Source organism: Lepidochelys kempii, chromosome 12 (genome assembly GCF_965140265.1).
Source record: "Lepidochelys kempii isolate rLepKem1 chromosome 12, rLepKem1.hap2, whole genome shotgun sequence".
Lineage (NCBI taxonomy): Eukaryota > Metazoa > Chordata > Testudines > Cheloniidae > Lepidochelys > Lepidochelys kempii.
Window position 1 is genome coordinate 39854197 of NC_133267.1, and position 14154 is coordinate 39868350.

Sequence of the window (14154 nt, forward strand, 5' to 3'; positions counted from 1 at the left end):
GCGTTTAAGGGACTGACCTTATTCTGATTAAAATTAAGGCCATTCTGATTTGAAGCTGCTGTTCCATCCCCATCATGCCTTGTGAGGCATAGCTCTTGCTGGGATCCCTGGGCAGTGATTGTACAAAACATACGTGAATGTCATTTGCAATTTCTTTGTTGAATAAGGCTCTTGGCTTTCTATTAGCATTATATTTTAAACAGTGTTTTTTCCAAGGTATCATGCAAAATCAGTGCACTGCTGATATTCTCCACTGAGCCCATTCTGCCCCCTACAGATCCTGGCACCATGCAGAAACTTCTGCTTTAAAATACTGGCACCTTGCACAGTACATGGAGTTGAGTTCTTGATGTGTATTGTACTCTGCAGTTAGCATATTTTCTGCACATATGCTACGCATTTGATTTCCATTCAGCATCTCTTCCAAATACTAATTGGGCTTTTTCCAATTTATCGTGCATTGGCATGGAAAATGGACATTAAAAAAATACTTTTTTCCTTTTTTAGGAGAGGAGAGAACACTGTGAGTTCATCTTAATTTGCTAATTCCAAAAGCTTGTCCCCAGACTGAAAGAACTTAGACTGTTCCATGAATAACCAGCATGGAAAACCTCCCTAGATTTGTACTAAGCCTTCATGTTCAACCTTGAGCTTGCACTATTTCAATGTTCCTAATAGACTGAATCCTCGGACGGGGACCTTCTTCTGTTGCAGATGTTTATAATATAAACATCTTGCATTTCTATGATGTCTCCTATCTAAGGAGCTCAAGGGCCTTACAGCCAAACTAAACCTCGGAACACCTCTGCCAGCTCAGTGGGTATCTTCATCTTGTAGATGTGGAACTGAGAAAAGTGAGTTGGCCAAGGTTACAGAGAATCTGTGGCACAACTGGTCCCAGATCTGAATCCTAGGCCTGTGCTTTAGTCATTAGACAGGTGGAGATAATCTATTAAAATGTCTTAACTCAGCCCTTTGAAAAGAGAGAATAAGAGATCTCAGCTGAAAATGTCTCATGCTTCAGTTCAGTGCAGAATAAAACAGCCTACACTTCAGGCTGAATTCTTCCGAATTCAGGTTTGTAATAGACACAGTCATGTGGTTAACTAGTAAGGTGATAGAGGGCACCTCTTTAACAGCACATAATTGAAGCGGTGTTGCTTTTTCCATCTGGACGGGGTGGCAGGGCAGGCAAGAGTAATGAGCTCGCTAACTGTTACACTGCACACTTGGCTGGCTTGTACAGTGAGTTGGAAAAGAGAGTGAACTCTGAGCTGGTGACAGGCATAAGCCAAGAACACATTTTCCCAACTGAAGCTCTGTCCCCGTTTCTCCAGGCACTGCCAAAAAGAGTAAGATCCTGTCGCAGGAGGAGCGAAGGGTAGTGGCATTTCATGAGTCAGGCCATGCACTGGTTGGCTGGCTGCTGGAACACACAGAGGCTGTGATGAAGGTAACCTAACTGTCTGCTGTGAATTAATAACAAAGCTCAACGCGGGGGTGGGGAGAGGGTCCTTTTGGATTCCAGTCTAATGTATACTGATCATAATGCAACAACTTGTGCTAAAATCTGCTGCATCATCCCTCACGTCTTCTGAACTTGGTTACAGTAACACAGCCAAGTGCACAATTAGGAAATCCATTATCAGAGTCCATTAATAATGGTGATGCACTGCACTTTGTGCTGTTAATCTTAGTAATCATCTTCAGCCATCATTTTACGTTTAAAAGCTAAACTGGCTGTGCTCAGAGACCACAGTGTTCCCTGTGCACACTTAAAGGGACTAAAATCTACCTACAATTGCTCCTTGATTCATATACCCCTCCCACACAAAGCATGGCCTGCGTGTGCATGTACAATCTTCCTCTCACGGAGATAGCTTGCCAGCACATTAGAAAACTATTGGTTGGGTCATCACGTGTGACTCTGGTTTGAAGGGATGCTTTTTGAGACTGGTAGGCTAGTGAGTTGGCCTGCCTCAGGAGGCACTCCATAGGAAAGGGCTTCCTTTCAGACCTGTGGGGTTGTACTCTCCAATGTGTTTCCCCCACCCCAAAAAAAGACCAAACGTTGGAATAAAATCTCTTAACAGTATCAGAGACTTGTTTGTGTTACACTAGAACTAAACCCTTTTGTGTAGTGTTGCTTTGCACTGTTAGATGATTACTGCACTCCCAACATTTAAATGATCTTATAAATGATGCCTGTTTAATATAGAGCCAATTTCTGCTTGCCTTACTAACTCTGGTAATCCCATTAACTTCTGCAGAACATGCTCACAAGTGTGAAGTGAGTTGAGTTTGGTTGATGGTCTCTAAAAGCACTTTGGCATCTTGGGGGTTCACTGGCTAGTTGACTACTACCCTAGAGTGACTTCCATGTCTCATTCCTCCCTGCCTCTCTCCGTAATGTCAGGAAGCACAATCATGAAGCCAGATCTTTCAGTGGGGGGACGCTGTCAAGTGACATTGTCACTTTTTGGCCTCCTGTGCCTGTAATCTCAAGAAGCTGTGGCAGTGCTGAGGTTCCCTCACACAAGTGCACCCCATGGCCTCTCACAAACCCAAGGTTAAATAGAGAATCTGAATATCTTCCTCCCCTCTCCCTGCTTGGATTCTATTTTGTAGCCCCTGTTCTCTGAAATTGGCAGAGGCTGTTTGTGTGTTTCAGGTTTCCATAGCCCCTCGAACAAATGCTGCCCTGGGATTTACTCAGATCCTCCCAAAAGACCAGTACCTCTTCACCAAGGAACAGCTGTTTGAGAGAATGTGCATGGCGTTGGGAGGGAGAGTGTCTGAAGCCATCACCTTTAACAAAGTCACGACGGGTGAGGAGCCAGAACCTTCCACGGGTTGGGCCAGATGAGGTGCCAGGTTAACAGGGCCCTTCCTTTACATAGAAGGGAGATAGCTGTCCACCTCCTTGGCTTTCAGAGCATGTTGGCATATAAGGAGCTGTTCTGTAGAGACACTCCTGTACAGCACTGTAAATCCTCAACTGCCTGTCCTAGTAACACCAGCTGGAGGAAGTCAGGGTGGGGAGAAAGAGGATTTACTTCCAATGTCATTGTCTTTAGGTATAACATGTGGGAGAATAGCATTAATAATTGAAATCCAAGTGAAGGGTGCCATTTTCAGACGTGTTCAGCATTGGCCTGACTCTGTTCACATTAAAGCCAACAGTGAAACTTCTGTATAAGAATGGCCACACTGGGTCAGACCAAAGGTCCATCCAGCCCAGTGTCCTGTCTTCCGATCGTGACCAATGCTAGGTGCCCCAGAGGGAATGAACAGAACAGGCAGTCATCAGGGGAAGGATCACTTGATGATTGCCTGTTCCATCACCCATTCCCAGCTTCTGGCAAATTGACGCGGATGGGAGCAGAGCTAGGTCATCACTGAGCAGTCTCGAAATTCCCACCTTGAAGCGTTATGCTATGTGCCAAAAAACTTCAGTGTTCTCTTCTAGTCTCTGAAGTAGTTTACAGGGTGTTTAGAAAGCTTGACCCTGGGTCTGTGCTTACCTGTTTGTGATCTGAGCAGCAGACATATCTGCAGACTGGGGAGTGGGGTGAAATGTTGAATGAGTTTTTTTTTATCAGGGTTTGTCCTCATCAGTGTGTAGGTCTCTTCCTAACTGACATGCCAGCCTGCTGTCTTAGACTTGCTCCTAGAGGCTCTGGTGAAATACTGTCTTTTCAAACTCTGAAGGTGAGGTGAGGGGAGATTGTGCATTGTAGGAGCTGTCAGTAGAATGTGTGACAGTTTCCCCTGGCTTAGTTAGTAAAGTCAATGGTTGGGGTGGGCTGTCCAACTACACAAATCCTTGCAGGTCTGAACACCTGACTTGCAGAGGGGGTGGTGTGCTAGAGGTGCACCAATTGCTACGCTGGTCAGCTCTGTGATCCCATGCTGTCTTCCTGTCTCACTCAGGAGCAGAGGATGACCTGAGGAAAGTGACCAAGATGGCCTATTCGATGGTGAAGCAGTATGGAATGGTGCCCAGCATTGGGCATCTTTCTTTCCCAGAGATGGAGAGCATGCCCGGGATAGGTCGGCGCCCCTTCAGCCAGGGGCTTCAGCAAATGATGGACCATGTAAGTCTCTTTGTCCTGGCAGCTTCCCTTTTGTTCTTTGCTTCTCTCACTTCATTTAAAAATCCGAATTGCAAATAAAACCTGCCGCCCGATATTTTGTGCTCCCTGGCCACTTAGAAGGAAACGCCTCGAAACCTGCGCTGGTTTGTTCCGTGCCACCTTGTTAGGAACGTTCGCTGAGTTCCAACAGGCAGAATCCTGTGCAGCTACAGCGTCTGCACCGCTGCTGCTTTAAACCGCAGTTAGTTGCCATGAAATAGGTTGCAACGTATAAATCTATGCAGAGAGCTGTAGTCATGATTTCAACTTGACCGGAGTCTTATGAGATGGGGCAGAGTGGGGGACAGGGTGATGAGGTGTGACTATAACTTCTTTGAGGGTGGAGTGGGAAACAAAATAAGGATGAGGTGATTGTGGGATTGAGAGTAGATGCCTGGATCGGGAAAGTTGCTGTGATTATCTGAGCGTATCCACCCCTTCACTTTCATGCTACTCCTGCGGGCATGCTGTGCCAAAAACTTAACAATTCTTTGCACAATATTTTAAAATTCTGCAAATTTTATTTGTCAAATAAATGTGGAGACTCCAGGATGACATAGGGGAGCACAGGCCACTGGCTGCACAGAGGTGGGAGATCAGTGTGCAGCTCATTCCCAGGACACAGACTCAGTGGTGAGGCTGCACCCAACCCTGACACAGCACAAGGACCAGGCCTGCCCCAGAAACACCCCAGGGCCCTGCCCCTTCATGCCAGGTGCACCAGATGTGGGAAAGTAGGATCAGCAATGCAGGATCCAAGTTTGGAGGGGCTTGGTGTGGGGGGCTCCAGGTGTGAGTTGAGAGAGCGCTGTGTGGGGCAATCTGGGTGCAGGCTGCTCAGTGGGGGATCCAGGTGCTGGAGGGATTTGGATGCAGAGGGGCTTGTTGGGGGGTTCTGGGTGCAATGGTAATGGGACTCTGCAGGGGGTCCAGGTGAAGGTAGTTGGGGCTCAGTGGGGTGTGTGTGTGTCTGGGTTTGGGAGGGATAGAGCTTGGCAGTGCGGTCTGGGTATGAGGGGCTCAGTGAGGGATTCCAGATGCTGGGGAAGTGGAACTCAGTGGGTGGGGATCCATGGGCAACTGGTTGGTGCTCAGTAGGTGGGGACCAAGGTGTGGGTGGCTTGTCAGGGTGGTCCAGGTGCAGGGCGAGTGGGGCTTGTCGGGGGAGAGGGTTCTGGGTGCTGTGGGGGACTCAGTGGAGAGGTCTGGATGCATGGGGCTTGGGCAGATGGAGGAGTAGCTCCCTGTACAGGGATCCTTTCCCCTGTAGCTGAGGAGCGTTGAGTGCAGGAAGTGGGGGAATAGGGGAGTTTACAGAGCTTCTTGCACCTGGGGGAGAAATCTGGGGGTGGGTCTGACACAGCCCTGGATGCCGTGCAGAGGAAGAGGAAGTCACATCCTCCTCAGTCCAGCCAGGAGTAGCAGCTGAGCCCAGCACAGGGTAGGAACCACTAGCTGGGTCTTCCCCAGTCTCCTCTCCTCCTCCTCCTCCCCCCCGCCCCGTGATTTACCTCTCTGCCAGCTGCCCTGGGCACTGAAAACATACTGCTGGGGAGGGTCATATGGCTGCTCTTTTGGCTTCCCTTTGCTTTCCCATCAGAAAGTTATCTTTCTGTGGGGAAGCAAAGAAATCTGTGGGGGGACATAAATTCTGCGCATGCGCAGTGACGTATAACTCCCCCAGGAGTAACAGTGTGCAATAAACAATACTGTGTGGTGTCTGGATCACAAGAAGATACGTAGCCTAAAAATCTCAAAAATAGAATTTTTGTTTCTTTGGTTTCTAGATCTCTTGGACACCCTGGAGGAGGGAGAGAGCAGGTGTTTGTATTAGGGCTGGTTGAAAACTTCCCAGTGAAACTGTTTTTAAATAGAACATTGGGTTTTTGACAAAATGAAATGTGTGAGAAGTGTCTGCCTTCTCCAGACAGTGTTAACTCATGAGAAACCAAACACTTGAAAACGGAAACATTTTGATTCAGAAATGCTGCCGCGGTGCATTATGGGAATTACAGTTCAGCTGCCTCATGCTCCTATTCTCCTCTATCATCAGGTTTCCCAGCTGGACTACATTACCCATGATGCCCCACAACTGGGGACTCACCTGATGTGCTGTGGCAGCTCATCAAGAGAGTAGACTCGTTTTTGGCAGAAAATCTTTGATTTTTTGGTTTTAAAAAAAAGAGAAAACCAAACTCTTCCATAGGGACAGGACTTTCTAACCAGCTCCTGTTTGTAAATCATGTCTCTAGGAACAGCTCATCTTTTATATGAACATAGTGTTCACTCGTCTTTGTCTGTGCTCCAAGTCTCTCTTCCATTATCATTATCTCTCACTTCTCTTCCCAGGAAGCAAAAGTGCTGGTGGCTCAAGCATATAGGCACACAGAGAAACTCTTACTGGACAACCGGGGCAAACTGCAAACGGTATGGACTTCATTAGTGCTTCTGGCATCATTGCGGCCACCAGGTCCTTGCTTGCTAGAGTCCTAGGGAGTGGTGGTGGTACTTTCAGGAAGCGGTGTTTCTGTGCTTATCTTCCAGCTTTGAGAAGCCGTGTGGGTTCTGGTGCATTTCCAGATTGCAGGAAGATTAGGGAAGCAAAGGAAAGAGACTTTGAGCTGCGTATCTGGTCAGCCATTGGATTAGGACCTGGCATGCATGTGTGTTTGCAGTGGGAACTTTCTTTAGTGGTGAATGATGTGAGTCTCTAGGCATTAACTGGTGGTGTTCAGGGACTCACTGCTTGGCAAGAGGGGTGCTCTCTGTGAAGGGCTTGAGGGGGGCGGTTGAAGGTTAGACTCTGTAGCACAGAACTGCAGTTCCTTTAGGTTACTTCCGTGGTGACTTTCTGATCCTGGGATGCCAAATATGGGGCTGCGAGTAATTTACACCACTGCAAGAACAGCTATCGGCCTTGCCAGGAGGAGTCTGCCATGTCAGAAGCAGCATGTCTGACAGACTCAAAAAGCAAAGTGCTGCCTTTACCACCGTGGCTGGGGGCCAATTCACAGGAGATCCACCTGGGGATTGGAGCGGCCCAGTATCTGAGGGGAGGAATAATGGGACTTAGAGCCTCTTGACTCCGCGTCACCAGTGTGAATGAGTTGATAGTCTCAGTTCACATTGTTAAGCTACTGCTGCCAGTGTTACAGGGCTGGCTGCACCTCTGCCCCCTCAGGTATCAGGCCGTGGGCCTTTACCTATCCTAGGATGGAATTTCACAATTCTCCCACTCTTGGACCAGGGCCTGGGCTATTGTACCCTGTGTATCAACTGTGCTCACCCAGTGGCCCAACTGAGTATGGACACCTTTGATTCTTCCTTTAGGGAGTCTGTGACCAGTGATGTATAATGACCGGCCAGCCTGCTTCAACCACAGTATTGTTTACTTTAACTGTGGGATCAAACCATTTAGAGAAAAAGGACTTGAATACAACTGTCTACACACATATCTGTCTTACCTAACTGCTGACATATTTGTTGGTAATGTGGGCAGTCCTGTCACTTTCAGACACCCCGAGAAATTTGAATGGACCTGAAAAATGAACTTTCCTCCCATGCCTAGAGAGTTTCTGTCCAATGGGCAGTGAGGAAAGCTTGTGTTACTTTTGTCCAGACAGTACCTATCCTTTGGAGGCCTTTAGTTTCATTGACTGTTAACCTGGCACCTTTCACAAGTGTTCACACAGGTGCAAAGTCAACTAAGTTTATGGACTAGAGGGACAGACCTTTCTACCTCTGTTCCTTGGACCTCATTCAGCTAAAGTGATTCTCCTGGTCACTCCTTCAGGCCAGCAGCTGGAGATCACCTGATTAACTTATACCCCAGTAGCTGTAGCTTGCCGAGCTTAGGGGAACAGAGCATCCAGTCGTAGTCCGCTGTGAGAGTGCCCCTCTCCCCAAAGCTCTCCTGGCTGTTTCTCAGTCTTTGTAGCAGGTGCCAGCAGCTCAAAAAGTCGCATATTGGCCCCCAAAAACTACAGATAGGCCAGATCTACACTAGGTGCTTCTGTTGGTCAGGATGTGAAGCCAGCAGACGCTCCTAGTGTAGACGCAGCTATAGCAGCAAAGCTGCACTTTTACTGATACAGCTTGTAACCAGTACAGAACGAGCTTTGCTGCTGTCGCTGTGTCCACACTAGGAGCGCTTTGCCGGTATAACGTACTGGTTTTCTATACCAGTAAAGTATTCCTAGGGCAGACATATAGTATTAGCTGTAAAACCTGTGGATTTGGTAACCCAGGTGTGTTTGTTTCCCTCCGGCACCAACACATCTTGCTTCGGCTGCATGTTTGTCCAAATATATGCCTTGATGTTGTTTGCTGCTTACAGTCATGGACAAACATCTTCTCTTCCGTTTTCGCTGACCTCCTGGGGAGGATGGAGGCATGTTCTGGAGATGCTTTACCACAAGCACGTGCTGCCATGTCAGCATGCTCTTCTTCATGCCTTGCCAGAGCTGCCACTAACTTTTCTGAGCTCTCAGTGCATGTACACTCACCTTCTGCCTTGTCTGCTCTTTCTAGCTGGCGAATACCCTCCTGGAGAAGGAAGTGATAAACTATGAGGACATGGAAGCCCTGATTGGGCTCCCTCCTCATGGGCCAAAGAAAATGATCGTTCCTCAGAGCTGGCTTGAAGCAGAGAGAGACAAACAAGACACAGGCGATGAAGAGCCACCCCAGCAACCCCGCACCCGGGAAGAGGAGGAGGAACCCAGTTTGAGACCAGTATGAAACCCATTCCTGATCCGGAATGGGAGAGGAGGGCTTTAAAGGCTTCCTTCTAGCACCATACCTGAGTCTTCCCCTTTCAGCTGCAGGGTCAAAGGCACTGAGAGACCAGAGCAGGGGATCTGTGTGTTGCCGATATCCTGCCCCTAACTTCTGGGTTTCTCGGCTACTGTGCAAGGCAGGCTGTCTTCAGGGAGGGATTCTGCAACTGGTTATCTCTGGGGTTGGGGATTCCTGATGCAAGCACAGATGTAGTTGGTCATGTGAGGCAGAAAGGGGTAATGCATGGGTTCAGAATTAATTTAAATGCTAAAATCTCTTTTGGGCTCAGCGCAGTGTAAACACTCTTAGGAGCTGGATTTCTTGTCAACATGCAACATCTGTGCTGTGATATGGGTGTGCGCTGTCATTCCTTCCCGTGCCAGAGCTTCGGAAGTGTCTCTCTGTCCGGCACAATCGTGGAGTCCACTCGGAAGGGCTCAAGGCAGTTTAAGACACAGTAGTTACCACATGACTTGACTGTACACTTTGATTATCTCTGCTCAGAGTTTAAAAATATACTGACAGAGAGAACAAGGTTCACTGGAGTAAAATGGTCTTTGTGCATTGTTATGTAGAACATTATTAATAAAAGCAGGAGGCGGGGGCGTTGTGACATGTACATGTCCTGTTATGACAAGAACACAGTTCTCCAGATTTAGGGGCTTCCTGTGCCGGTTGTTCTCTCTGATAGTTCTGTGCATGTCCCTCTCTCTCTATGGGGATTTTTTGGTTTTGGTTGGTTTGGGGTTATCAGTTTGTGGATTGTTATCAATTTGTGTGCAGGTACCGGCGAACCCCACATGTCTAAAATCCAGTCTAGGATCTACTTCTACATCAGAAGCCCATTTTCCAGATCAGGACTGAACACAAGTGCTGCATTGAGAGGCTGAGTCCAGTTATGCTGTTTCTTTTCTCAATAGCAACTCGAGAAGCACCTTTCAGTAAGGATTCTGGGATGGAAGCCTGTGTGTTTATTTGCATTGATTTCTACAGGGGGCTGTAGACTGAAGTCCTTTGCTTGTGTTCAGCCCTTTAAATCCTCTGCAGAAGAACCTTGTTGGGGCATGATCATTCTCACTCCATAATGAGAGCATCTGAAATATCTGTGCATTGATGTCTGGGGTACTTTGGTGGCTGGCTGTATGGTGTGCCCTTTTCACTTTTATTGAGGATTATTTCCATGGATTATTCCATGAGGATTATTGTCTGTGTCCCTGAAAGGCCCCAGTCCAGGTGCTCCCCCACCCCAGTTGCTTCTTTAGGGGACTAAGAGGTCTGAACACAAGTGAAGGACTTCAGTCTACAACCCCCCCGTAGAAATCGATGCAAATGAACACGCCTCACATTATCGCCATCAATCTTCCATTTGTGGAGAGCAAGACAAGACTTTTGAGGCAGCTAATGTTGCATTGTTCAGATGGAAGGGATGCAGTTATCCAAGGCATTCTTACCCACCATCACTTATCTGATGCAGAGCCTGCTTCTGTCTCAGGACTCCCAACCTCTGCTGGGTTTAGGAGTAAGGCTGGGTCCTGAAAATTGACACCCCCACACCCCACCCGCATCTCTATAGGCTACTGTAAGGCAGTGCCACTTGCCTGACCCACTGGTTGTACTAGTTTTAATGCCAGCTCTGTGTTGGCACAGCATTCTGTAGTGGTTTTTACTTGTTAATCTTATGGGGAAGGGATGTTTTTCTTCTAGTCTGGGACTTGATATTTCCATTGCTTTTTCCCTTCTTTTCTTTTTAACATGATGGGCTTCCCCTTTATTCTTTGAACTCTAGAATTTCACCTGCTGTAGAAACACTTCTCAACCTTTTAAAAAACTGTCTCAAATATGTTCTGGGCCTGTTTGTATGCATACTTGGAATCTGGTAGCACTGCTGTTAATTGTAGTGTGAATACAAATGTAATGCAATTGGTTTGGGACCTTTCTTAATAAACAGCAGGCTCCTGTGTTTACGGTATCCTTACCAGTCTGATCATTTTAAAAGGCCTGCCTGTGCAGCGTGCAGCATCTAGTGGTGCTTTGTCATGCCATATTCTGGCACAGGATTGATTTTTAACTGGTCAGACAATTGGAAGTATCCACATGCAGAAAAGTGGGCTCACAGAGGTTTGTGGAGCAGATGTTGCAGCATGGCTGGGTCACTGGCTGTGAATAGCGAAGCCTGCGTTAAAGATTTGTCGTGGTCTGTTCATCATCTGACCACAAAATGGATCAGTCATCAAATGAACTGTAAAGCAGAAGTGATGGGAGACTCCATGAAGTCACTGCTTGTATCAGCTGCCTGCCACTGACTCCCCGAGATGCCCTTGGCTTGGTGGTGGCCTCTCCGGGCTTAGCTGCTCCTGGGACAGCATGGGTCTGACACCCAGTGAGCAGCTCCTGGGGTCCCTGCACTATGGCTGCAGGGGCTTCCTGGGAACTCCTGGAGGAGCTGAGTCTGTGAGCACCTCTCCCCTCCCAGGTGAATCCCAAGGCAGGTCCCATCTCAGCAGTATCCCCTTCCTGGTGGGTGTGTCCAACAGTGTGAGCAAATGGATTACCACGCAGCTTTCACCTCCCTCCACCCCCACACGAGTCCCACAGCAGATCTCTCAGGCTTACTGGAGTGTAGGTGGTGGGCTGAGGAGGTGGATCTGTGGCCATCATGGTGGATTGATTTCAATCAGCAAGCAGAAAATCTAGATTGAAATCTTGTTTTGCCATTGTATTTAGTTCTTTTCCTACAAAGGGTCATTCTTGTTAGTTGAGAACCATTAAAACATGTTGATCTGCAAAAAAGCTAAGAGGTGCTGGGAATCATTAAGAAAGGGATAATCAGACAGAAAATATCATATTGCTGCTATATAAATCCATGCTTATGCCCACATCTTGAATACTGCGTGCAGATGTGGTTGCCCCATCTTAAAAACGATCTATTGGAATCCGAAAAGGTACAAGAAAGGGCAACAAAAGTTATTGGGGTATGGAACAGCTTCTATATGAGGAGAGATTAAGAAGACTGGGACTTTTCATCTTGGAAAAGAGATTTCTAAGTGGGGATATGCTAGAGGTCTATAAAATCATGACTGGTGTGGAGAAAGTAAATAAGGAAGTGTTATTTACTCCTCATAACACGAGAACTGGGGGTCACCAAATGAAATTAATAGGCAGGTTTAAAACAAATAGGAAGTATTTCTTCACAGAACACAGTCAACCTGTGGAACTCCTTGCCAGAGGATGTTGTGAAGGCCAAGACTATAGCAGGGTTAAAAAAAGAACTAGATAAATACATGGAGGATAAGTCCATCAATGGCTATTAGCCAGGATACACAGGGATTGTGTCCTTAGCCTCTGTTTCCCAGAAGCTGGGAATGGGCGACAGAGAATGGATTACTTGATGATTACCTGTTCTGTTCATTTCCTCTGGGGCACCTAGCATTGTCGGGAGACAGGATACTGGGCTAGATGGACCTTTGGTCTGACCCAATGTGGCTGTTCCTATGTTGTAGCTCAACAAGTGCACCTGCTTCCCTCAAACCTTACTTGGAGAGGGTGCCTTACAAACTTAGTGTCTTGGTTTTGCTCCGCTTTCATGTGTGTTGAAGCCAGCCCCATTTGCCTGTTACCAGGATCCTCTGCAATGCGGGCAGGAACCTGCTCAAGAGCTGCTGTTTCTTGCTCCTACGCCTTGGGGAAGCATCAGGCCTCATCCTAGAGCCTGCACTTGAGTCCATTCAGGAGCTGACTAATGGTAAGAAATGCCAGTTAAGGTGGACAGCAGGTAGTACATCAGCAGTCGTGTAGTACAGCTCTGTTTATGCTAAGTATAACACCCTGTGGGAGTGTGGCTTAAGGCAGGTGTAGTCTGGTTTTGTTCTAAATGCTGTGAAAGTGGCCATAGCCACCTCGAAACGAGTGTGTCATGTGAATGTCTGAAAAATTATCCTCCAAGCACCTGCAGTCCCGAAATGGTGGTGGTATGAGACATATGAGGGCCCCCTCCTTCCTTGCTTGACTTGAATGAGGAACTCCAGTCTGAGAAGAAGCAGCCATTAAAACATGGGGCAACACTGGGTATATGAAGTAGTTTGAGAAGGGGCTGCGATGAACTGTGGAAGCCAAAGCAGGTCTAATGTGCAGGGTCTAGACGTGAGCCCAAACCAAAATAGTGCCACCATCAAGAGCAGGCAACGGCTGTAAGTCGATAGGAATTATTCATCCATGTATATCTGACCAGGCATATATGCAATTTGGGGATAGATGAAATGCATACATGGGGTAGGAACAGCGCATAGCTACACTCTGGGCAGCTGTAATTTTATAGTGTCATCATTTTACAGGCATGTATGTGATATAATAAAGTGCAAGTTACCTCTGGTCCAAGGCTATTGGGCAGTCCTGGGCTCAGACCACTAGATCAGGCTGCTCTCTCTAGGTATGCAGGGCTCTGGGGAGGATGCATACACAGGAATGCATTCAGTTCTAGAATCTAAAATAAATAATGTAGGGGAATGGATGTGGCTAAGCAGGCTAGAATACTTCATAGTAGCTTTTAAATTAATTGGATTAATGTTTGTGTTGCACTCCAAAGACGTATCTCACCATGTAAATGCTAAGCATTCTTGCTCGATAATTTTTTTAAGATCATGGACTTGATGTACAACAAACTAAATAAGTACTTGCAGCTGCAAATAGCTTCTGTATCTGCTACACCAACAGGACAGTTCCTGACTGGGATAATCAGTTTCTCAACATAATTATTTTTGAATTGTCATGAGAGTTCAGTCTAGGTTGCGATTGTTCCTCTTTGATGTTTGGGTATCTTATTTAAGAGACTTTGTTTTACTGTGTGGGGTATGGAATTTGAGGGATTAGTGTCCATGGTCTAGAAATTAGGACCAAGATTTAAAAAAATAAAGTGAATCTTGTACATGGCTGTAAATTGACTGGTCTGTAATTCCCTGGTTGTCTTTGTTCCTTTTTTTAAAGCTAGGAATTGTTTGCCCTTTTCCAGTCCTCTGAGACCTCACCCATCGTCCATGAGCTGTCCTGGATAAGCAATTTCAGCGCTTCCTTGGTACAGCCAGCTGCCTTTCCCTACCCCAGCTGGGGTTGGTTTTTCATACGCGGCCGCTTTAAAACGGGCGCCATCTTTGTAAAGGGCAGCGGGCTTTTGGAGAGATGGGCGCTGAAGCTCGCTGGGCGGGCCTCTCGCCAGCCTTTATTCTAATTGGTCAGTAACTAGTTG

General features: G+C 47.1%; 1 protein-coding gene across 8 annotated transcripts in view; it reads left to right on the forward strand.

Moving 5' to 3' along the window:
• The window catches only part of SPG7 (SPG7 matrix AAA peptidase subunit, paraplegin), a 51210-nt gene extending 37071 nt beyond the window's left edge, over positions 1-14139 (forward strand). For 4 of the 8 annotated variants that reach the window (XM_073308260.1, XM_073308261.1, XM_073308264.1 and 1 more), the window contains 6 exons: positions 1338-1453; positions 2672-2828; positions 3934-4097; positions 6486-6563; positions 8667-8870; positions 9699-10884. In XM_073308260.1, the coding sequence (XP_073164361.1) occupies positions 1338-1453; positions 2672-2828; positions 3934-4097; positions 6486-6563; positions 8667-8870; positions 9699-9779 (800 nt within the window). In that variant the 3' untranslated portion in view covers positions 9780-10884. Of the gene's footprint in view, positions 1-1337; positions 1454-2671; positions 2829-3933; positions 4098-6485; positions 6564-8666; positions 8871-9698; positions 10885-12535; positions 13849-13895 lie in introns of those variants that run through there. The other 4 variants (XR_012154551.1, XR_012154553.1, XR_012154552.1 and 1 more) reach the window with 4 other exon arrangements.
• The last annotated feature ends 15 nt before the right edge of the window (positions 14140-14154 follow it).